The sequence below is a fragment of the Miniopterus schreibersii genome, assembly GCF_964146895.1.
Source record: "Miniopterus schreibersii genome assembly, chromosome: 4".
Lineage (NCBI taxonomy): Eukaryota > Metazoa > Chordata > Mammalia > Chiroptera > Miniopteridae > Miniopterus > Miniopterus schreibersii.
The window spans coordinates 79,246,933-79,270,679 of NC_138105.1; the positions used below are offsets into that span (position 1 = coordinate 79,246,933).

The window sequence follows — 23,747 nt, forward strand, 5'->3', positions numbered from 1 at the left end:
CTGTGGGACATTTACACCATGGAATACTACGCAGCTGTAAAGAAGAAGGATCTCGTACCCTTAGGGACAGTATGGATGGACCTGGAGAATGTTATGCTAATTGAAATAAGCCAGGCAGCGAAAGACAAATATCACATGATCTCGCTTATACGTGGAATATAAAGAACTTAATAAACTGATGAACAGAATAGATTCAATGACATGGAAGCATAGGTCAGACCCACGAATGTCAGAGGGATGGAGGAGGGCGGGCGGGTGGGTGGAGGGGGAGAGAGTAACCAAACAATTTATATGCATATGTGCACAACCCAAGGACACGGACAATGGTGGGGAGAGGGGCTGGGGAGGGGGAGGGGACGGGGTGGAACAGGTCATTGGGGAGAAAAAGGAACATCTGTAATATTTTAAACAAAAATAAAATATTTTAGGATGAGATACTTGAACCTACTTTCCATCCATGCATGCAACATAAAAAGGCACAAAGAACAGGCCGCATCTTGTTATGCAGCATCTCAAACCAGAGAAAAAAACCCACACATTTGAAAATAAATTTTTTCTATTGGGAAAAAAAAAAAAAAAAATTAAAACTTATAAGGAATAGATTCACAATCTTGATGTGAAGCTATCAAGTCATTGAAAAACAATCGATTTGACTGAGGGAAAATTTTAAACATCTGCAAAGGAAAACAAAGTTAAAAGACAAGTGGCAGACTGAGAGAAATACCTGCTACCCCTAAACCAGACGGAGGACACCGGGCCACGCCGCGGAGCTCCGAAGGAGGTGGCGTGTTCTGAACCCAGTCACCCCCGCAGAGGAACAGGCTTTCCACGTGTCCCAGAGTCAGTCAGGGATGGGATGTGGGTGATTATTTTCTTCTCTATGTTTTCCTGAAATTTTCCTTTTTTTTTGCAACGATCGCGTGTAACGTGTGTAATTAAAACTTTTGAAATTCTTTAACAACTAAAGAGCCTGCTGTGTCTCACAGGGCTCGTGCTTTGCCAGCTTTGTGTCAGGGTTATGACCGGGAGGCGCCGGGGTCTCCGCGTCCTTCGCGTCACCAGCACACCCGCTGCAGAGGTGTCCTTACAGGCCCGTGAAAGGGGCCCGCGCTCCCGGCTGGGAAACGCGGTGCTGACCCTGGAGCGGCGCTCGGCCAGCCCGCGAGCCCCTCGCCCGTCCGCCTGCCCCGCCGCCCCTGCTCGCCATCCCGGTCGGCCGCCTCACTCACTCCGTCCTGCCGGCACCAACGACTCGCAGGAATTCATTCCTGGCGCGCGCGTCAGCGTGACTCCCGCGTCTCCACGTCCGCGGTCCGCCCGGGAACGCCCCCGCCCCGCCCCGCCGGCCCCGCCCCGCCGCTTGTTGTGTTGTCGTCACGTGGCCGGGGCGGGCCCTGACGTCAGGGGCAGGGGAGGGACTGCGCAGGAGCAGAAAAGGGGGCGGGGGACTCGGCTTGTTGTGTTGCTGTCCGAGAACCGGAGCGAGTCCAGCTGCGGCCACAGCTCTTTCAGCCGCCCGACCATGTCGTCTCATCTAGTAGAGCAGCCACCGCCCCCGCACAACAACAACAACAACTGCGAAGAAGGGGAACAGCCTTTGCCCCCGCCGGCCGGCCTCAACAGTGAGTGCCGGGCGGGCGGACTGGGTGAGGGAGGTGGGGGAGGAGGAGCTGTTCGGGCCGCTGCGGCCAGCTCCGCGCGGGGGGCGGGAGGAGAAGGCAGCCCATTGGTCCAGGTCGAGGATGTGCGGGTGACTGACAGCTCCCGTCACCTGTCAGGATGGGGTGCTTCTGTCTTCCTCTGGAGCGGTCTCCGCTCCTTCCTGGGGTCTTGGGGTCGGGGGCAGCTCGGGTTCGCTGTTGGGGAGGGCGCGTGGGTGGGAAGAGACGGGGAACGAGCGGATCCCACCTGTGGTGGGCCCCTGAGCGGAGCCTATCGGGGCGTGGAGGGGCGGGCCTTGGCGCGCGGGGGGAGGGGCGGAGCGGGGCGCGGAGGGGACGTGGGCTGGGATGGGGACGTGCGGCCGGGACGCCCGGGGATGGACGCGGGCGCGGCCGAGGGGAGGGGGCTGCCGAGGGCCGGGGGGCGGTCGGGGGGGCGGCCGGCCTCGGCCGGCCCCGCTGACCACCTCGCCGGGTCGGCCTGTGTCCGGGGCTCGGAACGTGAGCCCTCTGGTTGCGTTCCTTTGTTACCACAGGCTGCTTAGGAAAATCATTTAGTAATTTAGTGGTTACTTGTATCACGTTGCGGGGAGAGGGGGGTGAGGAAGCTATGCTGCTTTTTTTTTTTTTTTTTGAGATGTTTCAGAGTTGCTCAAGTGATTTTATTTTTTTTAACGATAGGGTTGTGTGCCCTATAAACCTGTTTATGAACAAACACCCTCTTGAACCATACAAGATTGCACAAATCACGGACTCTGGGGCAATGAATTTTCAGAAGCCGGGTTAAAGACATTCATACGCAAGGGCGGTTGAAAGTTAATGGCAGTGTTGAATTACGACCAACTAAAGTTGCTTTTTGTAACATTCTGGTACTCAGACATCTTGCCCTAAGGTTATTCCCAGATGTCTTTAAAGCTCAGAGTCTTGGAAAGGTTTTTGCCTAATCTTTCTGTAATTCCTTTCATGAAAGAGGTGGTAGGGGCAGTCAGTATATGGCCACATGAACTTGTTTAAAAATCATTTGGATGCTTAAATGACATTTAAAACCATTGCAGTATCTTTCATCAGACGGAGGTGTTCCAATATGGCCTAAAAATTATTTTAGGGAAGAGAGTTCCTGTCCTCACAAGATGGGGATAGAATTTGAGTATTTTAAGATGTTCTCGTTGCTTATTGCTGCTGCTCCATCTTTTCGTGGATAAATTCCTTAAATATTGACTTTTTAAAACGTTTAATTGTCTTATCTTCTAGAATGTAAGACACATTTTTTCCCACAGTAAATTAGTATTAAGTTATGTGCCTATAAGTGTTATTTGCTGTACATTAAATTAATATGCATTTTTAAATTATTTACCCGTGTTTAGCATACTCTTAGAAGCATGGCATTTTAGAACAGGGAGAGGTTTTATTTATTATTATTTTAAAATTTTAATTTTCACTTACAGTTTACATTTAATATTAATTTTGATTAGTTGCAGGTGTACAGCATAATGGGTAACAATCATATACTCTACAAAGTGTTGGGAAGAAACTTTGGAGATAACTCATCTGTTATTTACCAGTAAAGCAATAGGTTAGAGAGTAAAGTTTGTTGTCCAAGTTCACACCTAGCTAGGACCTGGAGCTGAGGTTTTTACTTTAACCCCTTCTAGTGCTCCTATCAGGATACTTTTCAGTGGCCCAGAATTGTGTGCTTCTTAGTCTCTTACTTAGTATGTTATTCCACCTAATGTAATGTACAGAGGTGACCTGACCATCTGTCTCTTTTTTAGTATCTGTTTCTTAATTGTACTCAGTGTTTTCCTATGATACCTTTAAGTTAGCTATTTGGTTTGTATGTGTACATGATTTCACAGAAAGCAAAGGAATTGTAATTTTCCTTTGACAATTTAACAAAAAAAATGGGGTTGAGCTATATGTGATTATTTATCTCCGCATTTGACAGACCTATGAGGTATTTAATGATGCTGGACAAGCAGTTGCTGCTATGTTTATGTTAGCTCTTAAGAAATTGACACTCAGCTTGTGTGTGATATCAGTGTTGCTTTGGGAAATCTGCTAGATAGAAAGTATTTTATTTGGGGTAGGTTGAGCTTTTAACTTACTGAAAAGCTTTTAGATAGTGCCATATTTAATTACTCCCCTTTTACCTTTTACTCTGATTTTAGCTCTTTAATACAACATTGAACTGAGCAAAACAAGAAGCCTTATTGATTCCTTCAAGTGATTTTTGGGCACTGGGCAAAGCAACTTAGGCGTCTAATATGTACTATCCTAATCGCTGATCAGTTGAAGTTCTTTGTTGGGTCAAGTTGCACAACTATGAAAAACAGGAGATGAACTCATGGTACAGATAATCTCTGGTTTGGGATTTTATCTTTAGTTCATGGGGTTAAAGCAGAATTTTAATAGCAAATTTTTGAAATAATGAAACCTTTCTCTGATACATATATTTTTTAGTTTACCATTGTAGGGAGACTCTTCACTTTCATTACAAATTAGTGGACAAATATCTGAAATGCTTTCAAAGTTAAAAGGATATTTTCCAATTTCCAGTTGTTAGTTTTACTCTTAAGAAAACTATTAAGTTACTTAAGCATATTTGTATAGGACATTTATGTCATAAAAATCAATAGGTAATAAAAGGAAAATTGAGATAGCAGTATAATTCTTGTTATTCTTTAATGTAGAAAGTACAGCCTCTTTTTTTTCTTTTTAAATATTTTTAATCATGATGATCTTGCTTCCTCAGTATTGCAAGAAAGCTTTTAAGCCTATGATATGTGAAATTTCTCTGTCTCATAATACTGTTTTGAATACATAAGTAACTAGTGGGTAAGTCCATACTTATACACTAGTTACTGACTTTTTGTTTCATAAGAATGTCAGTAACTATTCGTGATGTGGATTCAGGTACTTGTAATAAAATAAAGGCGTTAAGGAAAGAAGCTAAGACATAATGAAATGTGTCACCCATTTAGGGTCAGAGTGGCACAGGGAGCCTTGAAAACTTGGGGGGAAATTTAGAAATAGTACTCTTCTTCCTTCTTTCCCCTCTCCCACTTCCCTCTTTCATGAGAATTGAACTGGTATTGTAAAATTATAAAGAGTATACACAGCATACAGTCATGAATGTAATCACAATAACTGGACCGGCCTTTACAACGTACTATATTAGAGAATGTAGAAGCATGCTTCTCTGAATCTCTTAGCAATTCTCAAGAACCTAAAATAGAAAATACCTAAAGTAATGTGTATATGTATAATGTGGCATAAGAGAGTAGTTTCCAGTTTGTAAGTAGGCTTTTAATATAATAGAGCCTGCAGTTTTTACTTTCAAAGCTTGATTGCTAGGAAGAGAATTCACTCTGAGATTGTTTTCTACTTTGTCTTGCTTGGACAGCACAATCCTCGTATCTTGCCTTGTTTCCTTTCCAAGTAAAAAGGGACTTAGTGAGGATTGTTAGAGTTAGAACACCAAGAAATTCTGAGCTGTAAATCAGGAATGAACTACATGATGAGAAAAAAATGTGTAGTTCATCTATTGAGAAAGTTAAATTTGCTTTTCCCCCTTTTTTCTTTAAAGGATAAAGCAGCTATGTAGCCTCTTAATATCTATGTGCATAACTTTCTCTACAGTACTGTTTTTTCCATAGATGATATTTCTGGAAGAGAATTACTGAATTAAAGGAAATCTACTTTTTTAAGGCTCTTAATACATATTGCCAAATTACCCTCCATTGAAGCCTTTGTTTTAATAACAATATTGGAAACAGTACTTTGGGTAATGGATGACCACTGCCATTTGGATGAGTGTGGTATATCTTTATGGTGAGATGCAAAGTGGTTGTTTAAAAGAATGAAGTAAGGCAATATATATAGACATTTAAAGACATCTGCAAGTTATTGGGTAAGAAATTCTAATTACAGAAAAATAAGCACAATATGATTCCATATATATATTTTTTAATATGTCTTTATTGATTTCAGAGAGAGTCATTGATCGGCTGCCTCCTGCATGCCCCTGACTGGGGATCTAGCTGCAACTGGGCATGTGCCCTGACCCGAATCAAACTGGGATCTCCTGGATCCTAGGTGGATGCTCAATGGCTGAGCCATGTAGGCCGGGCTGATTCCCTATTTTTATGAAAACTCTGGATGTTTACATATGAAAGTCTTAAAAGTGGTTTCTTTTGGCATAGGAATGTGAGACTAGGAGGAAAGGTGTTTTTACTTCATGTACTGATGTTTGCATTTTCTTTTCTTTTTTTCCAGGTGAATACTTTTTAAATTTATCTTTATTGTTGAAAGTATTATAGATGCCCCCCCCCATTGATCCCCTCCCCCCCAGGCCTTCCCCATTCTATTGTCTGATCTTTGCATTTTTGAGAAACATTTTTGTAATAAATGTTTTTTTAAAAGATAGAGTATAATTATAATATTAGCTAACACTTAGCATTTACTGTGTACCAGTAACCTTTCCTACTTTTTAATGTGTTTTATTTCATCCTTCTAAAGATACTATGAGGTAGATATAATTATTATCCCTGTTTTACAGATGAGAAAACTGACAGGGCTGGGGTGTAACTGCTGTAAGTGATAAGAGTGGGAGTCTGGCTTCAGTGTGTGCTCTTAACCACTATACTAATATAGGTCAGATAAATACTGTCTGCCTTAACACCTTGCTGACTCGTCACGGGTATACACGTGTTTCCATGTCCGAACGTTGCTGACTGGTTACGAGATAACTCATGTCTGCAGTTACATTAATTTAAGTAATTTTAAACACCTTACTGACCGGTCACATCGGAAAAGTAGCTGACCACATGGGCGAGTTCTGGCTCGAAATAGCTGGTCAGCAAGGTGTTTAAGTAGAAATGCCTTCAGTTATGCTGAGTTTTAAGGCAATTACAGAGATTGTTTTTACTAAGCTTTCCTAGGTATGTCTCCCCAAGTTCCTAGGTTATGATTGCTTATGGATTTTTAATGTAGAAGTAGAATTTAGATAATGGTGTGGAAATCCTTCAAAAAAGTAAGGTCCAGAAAACCTGATATTGTTACACTCTTTTTCTCTTTGATCAGCTACTTCAAGTGAACATTAATTGTGTTTTAGGGAACACTGGCTTCCACAGAGACCCATCTGGAGCTCCTGGTTACTTAGTTCTGCTTCTGCCAGAGCAGCTCCGACCTTTTATTTGTTTTTGTTAATTTTACACATTGGGCTTCTGTACAAGAACTGGTCCTAAAATAAGTTTGAAAATCCCAGAAACAGTGCAAGCAGAAAACAAAAACAAAAACAGTTTATCAGATACCTCTCTCTTTCTCTGCCTCTCTTTCCAGTTAAAATATTTTGCAGAGCGCTAAATTTAGGGATGCTTTTGGCATATCCCTTAGCTCGAGAGGCACTGCAAATATTTAAATTACCTTCATTGTTAGATATGCCTTAGTTTTGCTAGTAGAATTTGTTAACCCATGTTGAATTCTATCTAGTCTGTGTACATTTTTGTGCATACATAGAATAAGACCACAAAGATGTCATATAACTGTGTTGCTTGGCAGTATAGTCCCAAAGAATTGGTAGTAATTATGGGACTGCGACAACCCCAGGACTGTCTCAGAGGGAAAGGAAGGAAAGGGCAACTTCATTTTTATTTAGTAAACATTGTTCTAATTAATTTATAAATATAAACTTTTTAAAAAATTGACTTGAGAGGGAGAGAAGAAAGGAGAGGGAAAGAGAAACATTGATATGTTCCATTTATTTATGCATTCATTGGTTGATTCTTGTATGTGCCCTGACCGAGATCGAACCCACAACCTTGGCATATAGGGACTACTGAGCACCGGGCCAGGGACAAATGTAAACTTTTAACTAGTGTGTAACTGAGCGTCTACTGTTTAGGAGACACTCTACCTATGTTTCTATATTTAATCCTCACAGCAGCCCTGGGAGGTAGGTAGTATGTTATTATCATCTCTGTTTTACAAATGAGGAAACTCAAGGTCAGAAAGGCAGATAGATAGTAAGGGGTGGAGTCAGATTTCCAGCCAGGGTGCCTGTGAGCTTTTCCTTCACGTCAGGTTGATGTCAGATCTGGAGCAGTCATCACCTCATTTAGAGTGCCTTTAGGGTTTGAAACTGTTTGCATGATTTTTCTGATTTGCTGATGGAGTACTGCTTAGCCACAGAACTCTCTAATGCTTTTGCTGGGATTTTAAAGGAATGGCCCCGCCAACCTGCATGGTGACATTTTCTAAAACAAAATTTATTGTAAGGAATGGCAATTATGAAAGAAAAAAAAATACGTTATCTCTTTGTTGTGAAGTTGGCTTATTGGCTGTTGTCAGATTTTGTTAAAATTAAAGCACCGCAATGTACAGCAAACTCATTGAGCCAATGAATATTTTTAAGACCTATCTACGTTACGGCCCTTTTCTGTGGCTCCACCCCCTTCGACTGTTCCCCTGAGAAAACTTCAGTGTCACCGGTAGCAGATGCACAGTTGTTTCTCCCCCCAAACCAATGAGGCTTAATGAAAAACCTAGAAAGTAGGAGCTCGTGGGAAAGAAGAGAGAAAAGACAAGTTCTTACAAGGTATGTGTAGTGCATAGAGAAAGGAGAAAGAATAGAAAGAGTGAGGTGTAAAGGAAAAGAACAACTAATTTGTGGGATAGAGGTACAGCTTTTTTCAGATTTTTTAGCACGATCATCTGATTTAGTTGAGAGCCAGCTGCATTAATTTTATGCTCCAGATTTGTACATAAATTGAGGTTTTTATGATTGGATTTAAATTCCTTCTCTAGGAGCTCCTCAGTTGTTTGTGCTAATTAGGACATAGTTGTTAACTTGTTCAGATGACCTTAATGAACTTAAGTCATCCATTTATTTCATTGTGGAGAAGATATAACTAAATAGCTGAGGTAGACTGTGGGCAATATATACATTAACTAAAATATTGAAGTAAATAGCCTGTCTCAATGTAAAGTAGCTATTTTTTTAAAAGCAAGCTAAAAGTTTCAGTACAGTGTATATTGTTTATAAACTGAGCTTTAACCAGGGAGAAAATTGGCTGAAAGACACATTTTCTAGGATACTAGTTTTTAGAGTTTCAGCTTTTTCTAACTTGGTTGATTGTGTGAGCTACTTCAGGAACAGAACTATATAGATTTCTGAACTTTTATTGCTCCTTGTTTATCTTTCTCAGAATACGTTTTGCATTTGGTTTGAGGCGAATAAGACTTCTTATCTGAATTCAGCATATTCACATCTGTGTGCACGTGACAGATTTCAGTTCTGCTGGGCTTAACTTGAGTTATCTGACTTGTCCAACAGGTTCCTGGGTGGAGCTACCCATGAACAGCAGCAATGGCAATGATGATGGCCACGGGAAAAACGGGGGGCTGGAGCACGTCCCGTCCTCCTCCTCCATCCACAATGGAGACATGGAGAAGATTCTTCTGGATGCACAGCATGAATCAGGACAGAGTAGCTCAAGAGGCAGTTCTCACTGTGACAGGTAAGTGAGGTCCACGCTTTGGTAGAATTCAGGAAACAGATGGGTTACAAGGTTAATCCCCATTAGGAAAAATAAATGTCTTACATCTTTATATCACAAAATATGACACCCAGTTTATTATAGCATGTGTATTTAAATCAGACAGCTAATTGACAAGTATTTGAGTGCCCACTGTTTCCCCCCAGATTAAATCAATTTCCTTGTCAGACTATCATTTTTAGATGTTTATCTGTTAAAAAGTCAGTGGCATAACCCTTGCCGGTGTGGCTCAGTAGGTTGAACATCATCCTGTGTACCGGGGGGCTGCCAGTTCAATTCCCGGACAGGGCACATGCCTGGGTTTCGGGCTTGATCCCCAGTGGGGGCGTGCAGGAGCCAGCCAACAGATCGATGTTTCACTCTGGCATCAATGTTTCTCTCCCTCCCCCTCCCCCTCTCCCTCTCCCAAAATCAATTAAAAAAAATCTTTAAAAAAAAGTCAGTAGTACAAATATTTACTTACAGAATTAACCTTTCTCCCATTTTCTTTTGTCTTTGTGTCCCTGTTTCACAGATCACATTCTGCCTTGAATATAGTTATCTCTGTGTATATCTGCCCTCTCCCTTCTAGATTGTGAGGCTCCAAAAGGCTGGGGTCATGTTTCATTTCCTTTGTACTCTCACAGTAATGGTGCTGGTGTGTAGTAGACACTCAGTAAATGTTTGCGTCAGTGGAACTGCAAGTTGATTCAAGTTAGAGCAGTATTGCCTGGTGGAAGCACTCACCGAGGTCTGTAAAGACTGTTACTTTTGAAGGCCGTTCTGTTCTATCTGAGGAAGTTTTACTTTAGATCTCATTTTTCTCTATGTAAGTTAGAGAAACTGATTCCACCGATTAAGGACTGTTAATGGTGAAACAGTAAGAATATAGAGGTATGTCTGAGTAGGCTGAGACTAAGCTGTTAGTTTACTTTTCAGTATAAGCTTCTGTTTTTCCAGAGGGACTAGATATTAAATGACATACTGGTTTCATTTAACAATTCTTAGACCAGTGACAGCTGTACTTACAGCACTGTGGGATATTGGCTGGTCTTCTGGTTAATTAGAGTTAACTAGTATCAGCCATGTAGAAAATGCAGATGCCCAGGAAAAAGGAAACATTTAAAGCTGTAAACAGCAATTATCTCTAGGGGATGGAATCACAGAGTTTTCTTCTGAATATTTTTGTACTTTGTAAAAATTGTGTGTATAGCACGTATTGTTACTTATCAGAAAAAGTATAAAAGGAGGAACAGTGTAAATCATGTTTGAATTTCCTGCATGTCTTATGATCCACTGATGTTACCAGGGCAGCAGGGGACTGGTTTGCTGTCTCTGTGGCACAGTGCACCCAATCACCCTATCTCACCTCTGACTTATCCCTGTGCTTTTTAAGAGCCTGGGATGGCTCTAGTCATAAGCAGAAGCAGAGCAGATAGCTCTTTCCTGAGCAGCTTGCCTTTAATTCCAGTTGCAACAGCATTGGTTTGTCTTTCAGAGTGAAGTTTATATTATACAGGCATACCTCGGAGATACTGCGGGTTTGGTTCCAGATCATCGCAATAAAGCTAGTATCTCAATAAAGCGAGTCGTAATCTTTTTGTTGGTAGAGGGTCTTCAATTTGTGTAAAATAACAACATCTGTAAAGTGCAATAAAGCAAAGTACAATAAAACATAGCACAAAAAATAAAGTATAAATGCATTACATTCACATCATGGGACCCTGATAGGTTTCTGAAGTTTATTGCTTATTATGGCTCTGTTGATAGGCTTTTAGTATACATTCAAGTATGTGACCCTCGATCATTGGCATCAGTGTGTTCCTTCACTTATTGTTCACTTGGAGCTGTCATTGAGTAGAGAAAAAGTCACCTGCTTGCCTTTCTGGTCATCTTATTTCATTTATGGTTGCAGTTATACTTGTGATTGAATATGAATTCACCTTCCATGATTGTATTTCAGTTGGGTTTCTAAACATGTGAAGCTAAATATAGCAAATGCTTTTGAACACTTTCCTATCCCTCAGGTTATGTATCTGTAGGCTCTGGGTTACTGGCCATCTTTCAGATGAAGCCTAGACTCTAGCTCAGTAATACTCTTGGGATGTCTAACACACTTTAACATTTAAAAGTGTCTTCAGAATTCACGTAATTTGAATTATCATGCATCTCTCTGTTTGAAGTTGTTGAAAAGTGTTTCTTGTAGGTGGAAAAGTTTTTGGATTGTTGGATATTGGTACCAAAGCTAATTTATGTATACTTTCAGTTTAAAAATGATTCCATAGCTATATTTTTGTCACTGTGGTGGTAGTTAGAAGATAACCCCTATGTGTTTTGCTTTGGATTCCACCCTATTGTAGGCCTTTTCAACCTACATGCTAGATTCACCCAGGAAGCTTTTAAAAATACCAGTGCACAGACCCTACCCCTGGAAGTTCTCATCCTGTTTTCAGGGGAGGGGTAGAAAAATGAGAATATTTAAAAATCTCTCCAGCTGATCCTAACATGAGCCAGGGTTGAGGCTCTGATGCATTCCAAATTGTTAGGAATTCACCAGTGAAATGTTCGGTGCTTTTCTGAGTGAGATGGGTGCCAGCGGTAAAGAAGAGTGTAGAGGTAGAGCACTGTTCCTCTCCAAGTCTTGACTTTGTCATGCTGCTGCCAGGACCTGGTAATGGCCGTGTAAAGCTGGCCTTTTGCTGTGAACTCAGCAAAGTTACGAGCATGACAGTAAATTGAGGACAGCAAGAGTGCCTTGCTCTGCTTGGGTCCTGTGCTGTTGCCTGAGGTTTCCAGTTCAAGACAGAAATTTTCTAAATATATTAATATGTTTGATACAGAACCATGTTTCTTATCTTTATTTAAGAATCTCCTATCGCCCGGCCGGGTGTGGCTCAGCGGTTGAGCATCAACCTAGGATCCAGGCGATCAGGGTTCGATTCCCGGTCAGGGCGCATGCCCCGGTTGCACAGGCTAGGCAGCCAATCAGTGACTCATCACTGATGTTTCTCTCTCTCTCTCTCCCTCTCCTTTTCTCTCTCTGAAATCAATAAAGATATATTTTAAAATTTTTAAAAAAAATCTCCTGTCACCCTCGGCTTAATCAATCTGATACATTTCTGGTCATCTTACTTTTTTTGAGTCAGTCTCACCAACATCTCTATATGTTAACATTGTACTTATGCTCATGATAACTTTAATAGTTAATATCTATTCCTATTGAGCAAGATAAACCTGGAGTTTCTTTCATCTCTACTTGAACTTAGGTTTGGGGTGAGGGGGTGAAGTGTTATAGTGAAAGTCCTAGAGACTTGCTGTGGAATTACACAAGGAATCATTGATAAAGCTAAGAGTAGAACTTAGCACAATGTATTCATCCATTGTATCAAGTACAGTTCACGATCATGTGTTTTTGTCTAAAAATTTATCTGTAAATTTTTATAGTTCTGGGACTACATTTTGTATTTTTCGTTAAAGTTTATACATTCATTTATATATGTGTGTGTATATATATGCTTGTCTAATTCACTGAAATATCTCAAAGCAAATATTTCTGAAATAAGTAGAACAGTGGTTCTTAAACTTTTTGGTTTCTGTGCTTCTTTATACCCCTAAATACTATTAGGGACCTCAAAGAGCTGTTGTTTATGTGGGTTATATATTTTGAAATTAAAACTGAGAAAATTAAAAAATATACATTCAATAATAATAAACCATTATATTTTAACATAATTAAGTTTTTAAAATAGAAAATAACTTTTCCATAATCAAAAAAATTAAGACTAGTGGCTCTGTTTTATGTTTTTGCACATCTCTTTAATATGTGGCTCAATAGAAAACAGTTGGATTCTCATCTGCTTTTGCATTTGATCTGTTGTAATATCACACATGTAGCCTTTGGAAAATTTCACAATCCATTCGTGAGAGAATGAGAATGAAAATGGCAAATGAATCTAATAGTATTATGAAAACAGTTTTAACCTCGAAGACCCTTTGAATGAGTCTTTGAAAACTGCTTTCACACTTTGAGAGCTGCTGGTGATGAATTATTTAAGGTTGAAGGAACTTTGAGACAAAGAATCCAAATGAGGTCTCTGAATTTTAGGATCATTTTACCTTTATTGGAAAAAAAGTAAAGATAAAATGTGACAGTCTTGTGTCTGTAGGTAACATTTCCTTTGCAAAGTTATCATTGGGAAGAAATTTATCACCACTGAAAAATTCCAGAACATTTTGGAAGAAAAAGTGCTCAATTTCTTTTATGGGGTTATTGTATACTTCTGATTTTCTGCTTTTCAAAGCCATACTACTGTAACTTTTAATTTTCTAATTTCCAACAGAGGCTAATTTATTTGACAAAATGAGAATTAAAACTAATGGCTAAATTCTTTTTCTTCTAGCCCCTCCCCACAAGAAGATGGGCAAATTATGTTTGATGTGGAAATGCACACCAGCAGGGACCATAGCTCTCAGGTGTGTGTGTGTGTGGTAATTTATTTTTATGACTTACAATAAGTAATAGGGAAAATGCAAGCCTCTAAGTAAGTATGTTGGGCTAAAATGTATTAAAGAATAAGAATACTTTAAAAGATAGTTTGGAGCTGTACAGTGTCTTGAATCCTTTGTACTAGAAGTGTTTTGTGTGTTGTCTGGGACCCACCCAGTATCCTTTCAGTTTCAGAAGGCTGCACCGTTTCTTCCTACTTTGTGCTCTATTTGTGCTGTTCTCTGAAACCCAGGAAATCTCTGGGATTGAATACAAATGTGTTTTATGATGAACTTTGTTCTGTCAAGAAGCTGGTTCGAGCAAGGCTCTCATGTAGGAAGATGTCTGACTGGACTTGTTGAATCGCTGGCTTTTGTATGTCAGTTGGCCATATAAACTAACAGTGAAGAGGAAAGCCTGTGAGGTTTCCATGGCAGAAGTGTACTAAGAAATCCCAAGATAGAGAAATGAAGTTAATCCTTTGCTGTAGTCTGTCCTGAGGAAAATGTCCTCAATCTATATTGTCTTTTGTACAGACACATTGAAAATCTAGATTAGCATTTTCCAAATGTGTTTTGAGGAACGTTTGCTCAATAGAAAGCTCCACAAGATACTTCTGATGTCAAATAAGTGGAAATTGATGCAGCACCTGGGCTTCCTCACTTCCCCCGCCGTTAGTCACAGCAGGTAACATATTAAAGGTTCTGACAGCTCCTGCAGTAAAGAAATATGTATTTCCCACTTATTTCTTTGACCTTAGATCTCCCTCACCCTCCACATACACTTTTTTTTCTAATGATTTTCTTAACAACCTAATGGAACACTTGATAAGTGCTCTCTTGCCTGGCTCATGAAATTGCAGATGTACAATTAGGCTTAACTGATAATTGGATTTAAGTGGACTTCTAGAATTGAAGAGGTAAGACTTTTGGCCTCTGTGTCAGGTTATCATGGCATTGCTAGTGTGATCCCTGTTCAGAAACAAGTACCTAAAAGAACTTTGGATGTCATCCAGCTTTGGTAAGCAAATTAGCAATCAGATCAGTCCATTTTAAACAGGGTTACGTGTTTGGAAAAGCAGTCTAACTTATATATTAAAAGTGTTATATCTTTTAGAATAAGACTTTTAGTGAGGGAAATATCAGTGGTACAATTTATTTAAACTTTCAGAAAGCCTTTTAAATTGCTTTTGTTAAATTGAAGAAGTGATCATTTAAAATTAATCGCTTCAGGTTTGGGAGGATGGGTTTTTCCCCACGAATGGTTTGGGGTTAGGAATCAGTTAAAAACAGTCAACCAACGACTGTTACACATGTCAGTTGGCCATGTGCAGTAATCTGAATATTTTTATATATGTCTGTATGAGGAACATGGCATTTTCAGCCTTTTCTAGGAGGAGAAAGGAAAGGTATTAATATTTATTGGTGCTAAATTTATTTTTTTAAGTTTTTCCCACATTTAATGTTCTCGGTGCAGTGAAAGAGGTGATATTATGCCCATGAACAAATGGGAAAGGTTAGGCTTTGTCTTAACTTTAAGTTACTTATCCAAGATTACAAAGCAAGTAAGTGATAGAGCCAGGACTGAAACCAGGGCTGTCTGAGCCTGCGACCCCGTAAAGTGAATCAGTGAAGGGGACTGAGTTCAGGAGAGCTCACAGGTCTGGGAATGAACTAAGGCATGTCTGGTGAGTTACGGTATGAGGAAGCCCAAGGTGTAATGCATTAAGGAAAAGGTCATTCAAACTATACGTTTAGGGTGATAGTCCTCAGTGTTGTAGCAGGAAATAGACCTTAGATTGTCTCTTGAAGGCATTTTTGCCTGTGTTTCTGAGACCAAAGAGACCAGCACAGTGTTGGGTATCTTTGGAAGATAATAGAAACTGAAATTGTCCTCCTTTCTCCCTCTTTGTAAACTGTGGTTTATTTGAACATGGACCCCATAGTGTGCAGTTTGTTTTCCATGTTTAGAGACCTGAAGAACTTGAGGTGGGCCACAGAAGGACAGTTTAAGTAAATAGAAGGTAAGGGCCTTGCACCTGAGGACAGGCTGAAAGGATCATAATCTGTCTGAATAGGTGTGGGTGTAGAAAGAGGATTATTGATTCGGTTGAAAGCATGACTCTTAGTTAATTAGATTAAGTGCATTTTTACCATATTCTGGAATTCTCAGAGTTGGAAGGCAATTTAAAACCTGAAACGGGCAAATTTAAGATGAATAGAAGGAAGCACAGGGCTGGTAGTAAATGAGGAGAGCTGAAGAGCATATGATCCTGATTTTAACCTCATCTAAGGAAAAATTACATCTTTTTAAAAAATAGAGCACAAAACCTTATTATATTTCCATTCTCTTGGAAAACACGAAATACTAACTTGTTCACAAATTTAACCCTAAAACCTTTGGATAGTTTTAATGAGACCAAAGTTGGAAACTTTGGTAATGGAAAAGACTTAATGCGTGTTGAATGTAGTCAGATACTGTGTGTACACAAATTGATCTATAAGTAAATTGTAACAATTGATGGTTTTTGATTTAGGATTTTTTAGATTTACTCTGAAGATCCAACCCATGATTCTGAGTAATCTCAATACCCAGTGGAAAAAGCTTAATTCTAAGGCTACATTGTGTCATCCTGTGGAATTTGCCAAGTCCAGCTGAACTAAATTAGAATGATTACCACAGAGTAGCAGAGATCCACAGGGATTTTACTTTGGTTTCATAGTAAAAGGGACTACCTGTATCTAGAGAATGTCTATGCTGCCTTCCCCAGGCAGCTATTCCAGAGAGAAAAAGAATCACAGGGATCTGTCAAGCTCTGCATTTTATAACTACCGACTGAAAAGAATGAAAAGCTTTGGCCGAAGACGATCCTATTTAAACAAAATAACAAATCAAAAACAATTCTTAGCTTTGAGATCCTTTGGTTTGAGGTCATAGCATCACATTCCCTAAAGTTGAATAAATAATGGTGTGTCATTTTTAGGAATGTCTCATTCCTGTGGGTTCCATTGAAAGAAGCTTTTGGAAATTTTGATTGCTCTTGGCCTGAAAACTTTAGGTTATTATTAAAGAGAAAACATTTCTTTTTCATTTATTTGATATGAAAGATGTCAAATTCTGACTCAGTATAAAATAACTTATTCCAAAAAAATTTTGGCTTTAGTATTCAATAAACCTTGGGAAATGTTTGGATAGCGATTTGTCTAGAAAAATATAATCTTCCAGGGAGTAAAACCTAGTTCTGAAGAGGGAGTGCTCTAGAGACATTCTGCCTGGGTTTGGACTCTGACCCTGCTACTCGGGCAGTTACTGAATTTATAGCTCAGTTTCCTCTTCTGTAAAAGGGGAATATTAATAGTTTCTATTTTTATAGGTTGTTGCAAGGTAAAAGTTAGTGGCTAGTGTTTAGAATCATGCTTGTCTCTGGATTCATGCTTAATAAAGACTTGTTTCCTCATCAGGCCTCCCAGTTACCTATTTTCTCATCACTTTGTATTTATTAGCATAAACTTTTCGATATGTTCCCTTCTATTTTTAATTATGAAAAGTTTTAAACACGTACAAAAGTAAAGAGGATATTACAGTGGACCTTCACATAGCATCACCCAGATTCAACAGTTATTAACATTTTCCACGCGTTAGTTAGCATATCCTCAAATATGCTTTTTTTAGCTTCACTTTTTTTAATCGAGGTTTAATTGATGTTTCAGGTTCTTGTTCTGTGCTTAGATAAGAAAACAGTGACACTCAAGTTATTTTTAAGATGTTAAAATAGAAATACTCTGATCTTAGATTATTTTGTCAGCCTTTTTAGAAAAACAGCATGTTTCTTACATAAAAATGACCGATGTACGGCCTTGTGAAGTTCGTGTATTTTCTGTCTAGATTTGTCTTTTGTAGTTGGAAGAATAGGTCTTCCTTTTTGTCTTTTTTAAAGTTTGAATTCTTTACAGTCAGAAGAAGAAGCTGTAGAAGGAGACAGAGAAGCTGATGCTTTGAAGAAAAGTGCAGACTGGGTGTCGGACTGGTCCAGTAGGCCTGAGAACATTCCCCCTAAGTAAGTTCTCACACGCTTTGTCCGTGGACACAGTGCATGTGTATGCAGTGGTCCTGCTAGTTCCCAAGATATTTTCAGCAAATGCATTTCTGATACCTGCCTCTGAATTTCTTCCCCCAGGGAGTTCCACTTCAGGCACCCTAAACGCTCTGTTTCTTTAAGCATGAGGAAAAGTGGAGCCATGAAGAAAGGGGGTATTTTCTCTGCGGAATTTCTTAAGGTGTTCATTCCATCTCTCTTCCTTTCTCATGTTTTGGCTTTGGGGCTGGGGTAAGTACTGGTCAACTCATACAGCTTGGTTATTTTTCATTCGTTTTATCCTCATGTTTATTTCCAGATGTAAGAAATGCACGTGAAAGCAGTTTGTATTGTTTTGCTTTTAAAGTGTTAGTGCAAATAGGGTGTGAGCTTAAAAGAATTAAGTTGGTACACTGTTGGTATACTGATAAGCATTTTTAATAGTATTTTTCTTATTTGAAAAATAAGTTCTTCATATTAATTTCTGAAGTGGTCATTTTTAAGTGGGCTCATCTGTGATTGATTTTTCTTTTTGGGTTTTGTCGTTGTTGCTTGTAAGTTACTCAAGATTATTTAAATCTTAATGTAAACTAATCTTTAGTGTGTAAATTTGGAGGTTGATGGGAACTTTTTTTTTCCCCCCAGCTAGGAAAATACACCATTTTGTTGTATAGTCCTTGAGGGAAAATGGTAGGTTGTTTGAGGACACTGTTGTTTTTTTCTCTTTGTAGCATTTTTATTTATTCTCCTGAAAGCAGTCCCCCATTTACCTGTAATTCATTAATTCTCCAGGCATGTCTTTTAAATTTTTTTTTCTTGATTTGAATAATTGAGGAAATATATTTTTGAAATATTTTAGAAGTTAAACACTAGCTGTTAATTTTTTTCAAGACATACCTGTTTTTCTCTTCAAGCTTATCCAGTGGGTCACATTCTCTTTATGATAATCAAACGATACGTGATGCCTGAGCTCCCCTTTAAGGGGCTCAGCACACCGGAGAGATACTCACAGTCGTGAACATGGGAACACACAAGTGACTTTCCACACACCTCTTTGTCTTTCTGAGTGCTTGCTCTGCTTTTGAGGACAGTGATCACATCAGAATGGACGGTGTTTGTGGAGGAAGGGAGTGTGTGGATGTTGAATGGGGTGGTGTGGGGGCAGGGGTAGACGAGTTTAAATTCCCCTACAGGATTGACTGCACAGGAGTTTGTTGCCCTCAAGAGGTTGATTTTTGTACCTTTCAAAATCTCTTCCTTTCATGAACCCAGACTATTTCTCTTGCTGGTATAAGTCACCATTGTTATAGATGAATGTAGAAAAAAGGATTTTAAATAGTTGGCCGATTTTATTACACTGGGGGTGGGGCTAATTCCGTCTTTTCTTTAACTTCCCTTCTGCTTATGTTACTTAAGGGTAAAATACTTGCTCCACATGGAAAAGTCATATTAGGCTCTTAATCCTTAAGGACTAAACTGTTAGTTAAGAGCCCTGTTGAAAGCACTGGTAGCTTTATAACTTGGCATATTACTGTATTTTGTATCAGAAGTAGCAGTCAGTCTGCAGGAAGGTAGAACTTTTATCTGCATGAGGGAATATCCACAGGAGGTTGGCCCTGCTTCACTCCTGGCAGGGACCTGTTCTCTCGGGCTTTCCTGTGTGTAGTCACTGCCCCTGTGCTGTGCAGTCCTGCCCCGTGAGTGAAAATGTAGTCATAGTAAACCAGTTTGGCTGGTTGGTGACTAGTTTTCAGTAAGTCAGTGATGATTTCAGGGTGCTAGGGAACTGGGTGCTTACACTTTGAGCCTTTGCTAAGGACCGAAACATTGAGTTTTTTCTCGGGTTCATCCTGTGGACAAGCTGGTGTGGAACTGTTGGCTCAGCTGAAACACAGTGCACTCTGTTTCCTTGCAGCATCTATATTGGAAAGCGACTGAGCACCCCTTCTGCCAGCACCTACTGAAGGACAGAAGGCCCTGGGAAAGCGTGTGACCTGTGAAGTGATGTATTGTCACAATAGTTTATTTGAACTTGAGACCATTGTAAGCATGACCCAACCTACAACCCTATTTTTACATATCCCAGCTCCAGTAACTCTCAAATCCAGTATTTTATTCAAACTCTGTTGAGGCAGTTTACTAACCTCATCCCCTTTGGGCCTGTAAGACTCTAGAATTTCCTAACAGAGTTTACTGTTGTTTAGAAATTTGCAAGGGCTTCTTTTCCGCAAATGCCACCAGCAGATAATAATTTTGTCAATACTGCTATTGTCTCCTTTTAGTACCACCAGACTTAGGCCTGAATCATTCATGGTATAAATTTTACTCTTGCAAGATGACCACCATCTCTCTCTTAAAATGAGATCAGGTTAGCAAATGATATAAAAGCTTTGTTGTTTTGTTTGTTTTTCAAGACAAAGGCAAGCTTCCCTAAGCTTGAATTTATAGTTATTAAAAAAGAAAACACGGGGGGGGGGGCGGGGGAGGGAAACAAGACACAAGAAAAACAATACCTTGGGCAATAAAAATTTATTTTAAACCAGCTTTGTGGAAGCCTCCCAATGGCACCTTTAATTTGTAGGAGGCAGTCTAAATAGATGATAGGTATGAAATAGCATAGGAACTACAACACATCAGATTTTAATACTCATATGTTGTAATGTCATCTTTTCTATGGTATAGATTCTTTATTTCTGATAAGGAACGTCTCAGGCATAGAAATACATGAAATTGCTTTGGGGATTTTTGTGTGTGTTTTTGGTATTTTTATGTTTATTAGCTGCATGTGAATTTTTCATGACTTTCTTTAAATTTAAAAAAAAAAAAAAAATTTTCCCCCTAAGAGGCTTTGGAATGAGGTCCAGTTTGTGGTATAAATACAGGCTTATTGTTTTAGGAAGCATCACATATACTCCGAAGCCTTTAAACTCTACAGAAAATTTTTTCCAGGTTATTCCAAGCACTCATGCAGCTTTGAAAAACAGAGTTGGTTTGTGGGAACATTTGACACAGTTCGGAAAAGATGCCATGTGTTTTTTTCTGATCTCTCCTTTTTTAATGTTTACTGTACAGTCTTCCCAAGGTGATTGCTGTGATTCTGCAGGCACTGGTCACTCTCTTTTAGCCGTCTTTTCAGATATATTAACCTCCTCACGTTCCAGAGCTCTCAGCAACTTCCTTCAATGACATACTTTCTGTGTGTGTTTGTTTCTAAAATGTGAAGCTTTAGGACCAAATTGTTAGAAAGCATCAGGATTACCAATTATTTCCAGTAGATCTATTGGGTTTCAGAACACACAGCATGACTCTGAAGGATACTATTCTATGTTTTATATATAAATAATTAGTTTATGATATAGACATTATTATTGAATATTTAGAGAATCATTGTTAATTTTAAAACTAGCAATTTACTCATTAAATAAAGTGCATCAGATTGACTTGAATAAAAACACTTTGACAACCAGGTTTGCCATTTCGCGGAAACTAACTTCTCTCTCACATCATGTTGTTTTAAATTTATGTGTTACAGTGGAAAATAACAGATTAATAAAAAATAATTTCTGACTTTTCTTTTCAAGAATACAGCTGGCTATCTTTAAGAAAAAGATATATGCAAACTAGTTTTCTGATTATTTTTACTTTTATTTTTCTTTCTAGCTGTGGATGCTAAATAATTTTGGACATCTTTTTATTATACCTTGTTTCTCTCTTAAATCTGGTGACACTTTATTTGTCATCTGTAACCTGTTTATTTCATATTTAAACTTCTTTGGGAAGAACAAAAATCTGATCCCCTGATTCTGAAAAGCCTGAATAAAATTGGAAAGGCTGGTAAAGTTAAGAGAACTAAATAACTAAACTGCTATAATATACAATTTGTATTACAACTGGTATAATGGGAGGGAAAGGTAAAATTATTCTTAAAATAAGAGCAACTTTTTACAGGCAATACATTACCCTCTTTTGAAATTCAGTAACCTTTCGATCAGTAGTGTAATTGAACTTGGGTATATTTATATTTTTTTCAACATTGAAAATAAATTTAGTTCTGCCCTTTTTCTTAAAAATACCAGTGACATTTTGGACTGTTTATTACATGGTGACAGTAGACTTTCTCATAAGATAGAATCATGCAGTATTTATTGATAGCCCTAACACCTGGGACAAATGTTTATGCTCCTACCCAGATTTGTGTCGAACAGAAACAGATTATGTGATCGGAAAGAAGAATCCAGCAATTAACAGTTGACATTTTAAGAGTGATGTTTAAAAAGCTTTACACCTGTTTACAATTTGGAGATGAAAGGGCAGGCTTTGTTTTTCTGCTGTGTGATGAGAACTGGCTTGAAGTATTTATAGAGTCAAGAGTAAAACTGTACAAACTTGCACTCTGAAAAGTGTAACAAGTTACTTTGATTACAGTACAAATATTTACTGTTCTAAAAAGTGAAAATTGAAGACTTAGCCAGGCAGATGAATCTTTAAGTGAACCAGTTGTTGAAATTATTGGAATTAACTGAGCCAAAGTGAATATGCGTTCTTCATCTATTTAGTTAGCACTTTGTATCATTATATACAGTTTACAATACATGTATAACTCGTAGCTATAATCATTTTGTGCCATTAAAGCTCTCACAAAACCCTTTCTGTTCGTATATCATGTTCTGTCATGCGTGTTGTCTGGGAGTTTAGAGGAGATGAGAACATTTTTATCTTGAGTTCCTCAAGTCTTCAAGTGCCTCACAGTGTGCCAAGCACTGTCGGGGTGAACGATACACCCGTCCTGAGTGTCCTGCTCTCAGGGAGGCAGTCACGGCAAGAGTGCGTGAAGTGACTGTGGCATTCAGAGCATTTATCCTGCCAGATAGTGTCAGGACACCATTCATAGAGGAGGTGACATATTGAAAGACAAGTAAGTGCCCAACACTTGCGAAAGGGAATAAAGGGCATTGCGTGCCCGTGAGGGGAATGGCAGGAACCGACGTGAAAATACATTCCAGAAATAGCACGAAGTTCAGTGCAGCCGGAAGACACTGTAGAGAGGAAACTGAGCGTAATTTAGTGTTGAACCAGACTGAAATGTGTGTGGCCTTCTGGGATTGAACTTAATTGGTTATCGGCAGTGGGTTACCTTTGGGGGGCTTACTTAAGCAGGGAGAGGGTTAAAGACTTAAATTTTAGGCAGTTACAGAAGAGTGAAGGAAAGTGCCAGAGGCAAGATCAGCCTGTTCTGTAGGTAACAGCTGTAGCCCTGGGGATGGGAAGGGTGGGCCGGGTGGGCATGTAGGCAGAGACAAAGCCGAAGTCAGTGTGGGAAGCTGACTTAGGAGGAAGGCATGTGTGTGCTCTGTTTTTTGGTGGTGGGGGTTGGGGGGAGCGTAAATGGGCGTGGATGCCATTAACAGAGAGAGAGGACAGGAGGAGGAATGGGGTGGTAACGGGAGAAGGAAGGTTTCCCTTTTGAATCCATTGAACCTGGCTTGAACACAGCCACTTCTTGTATGGAACTAGAACTGGGGAGAAAGGTGAGGCGTGGAAATGAAACACGCACGTGCCCATGTACCACACAGTATTTAAAGGTGAACACGGGGAAAGAGGAAAGGAGTTAAAGCAGCGGTGGAGTGTTTTAACATCTGAAGATTGAGCTGAGGAGAAGCTCAAAAAAGTGAGTATTGTAGGAGAACCTCCCAAAAGAGGAGGCAATCAATCCTGTCAGATTTAGTGGTTAAGGGAAGTTTTTGAGCTTGACAGTTGAATCACTGCTGGTCTTGGCAAGAGCATTTTCTATAGAAGCTAAAGAGAAGGGACCTGGATAAGATAGTAATTAGGTTAATGAATGAGTAGCACGTGAGCAAGTGTTGGCTTTCCTTAGTAAGTTTGGAGACAAAATGAGGGAGAGGATTTTGAAGAGACAGGAGGGTAGGATCATTTGCTTAGGCTGGCATAAGAGGTAGGAGTAAGTCTGTAGGCAGGGAGAGAGTGCAAGG

General features: G+C 39.5%; 1 protein-coding gene across 2 annotated transcripts; it reads left to right on the top strand.

Moving 5' to 3' along the window:
- Positions 1-1,408: 1,408 nt before the first annotated feature.
- BNIP3L (BCL2 interacting protein 3 like) lies at positions 1,409-22,405 on the top strand. 2 transcript variants are annotated; one of them, XM_081136411.1, is made up of 6 exons: positions 1,409-1,622; positions 8,995-9,178; positions 13,597-13,669; positions 17,636-17,739; positions 17,860-18,009; positions 19,673-22,405. In XM_081136411.1, the coding sequence occupies exons 1-6, from the start codon at positions 1,523-1,525 to the stop codon at positions 19,719-19,721; spliced, it is 660 nt and encodes a 219-aa protein (XP_080992537.1). In that variant the 5' UTR covers positions 1,409-1,522; the 3' UTR covers positions 19,722-22,405. The 2 variants fall into 2 exon arrangements, with proteins under 2 accessions (XP_080992537.1, XP_080992538.1); XM_081136412.1 differs by lacking the exon at positions 1,409-1,622 and adding an exon at positions 7,476-8,256 and having other exon boundaries at positions 19,673-21,202.
- Positions 22,406-23,747: the final 1,342 nt, after the last annotated feature.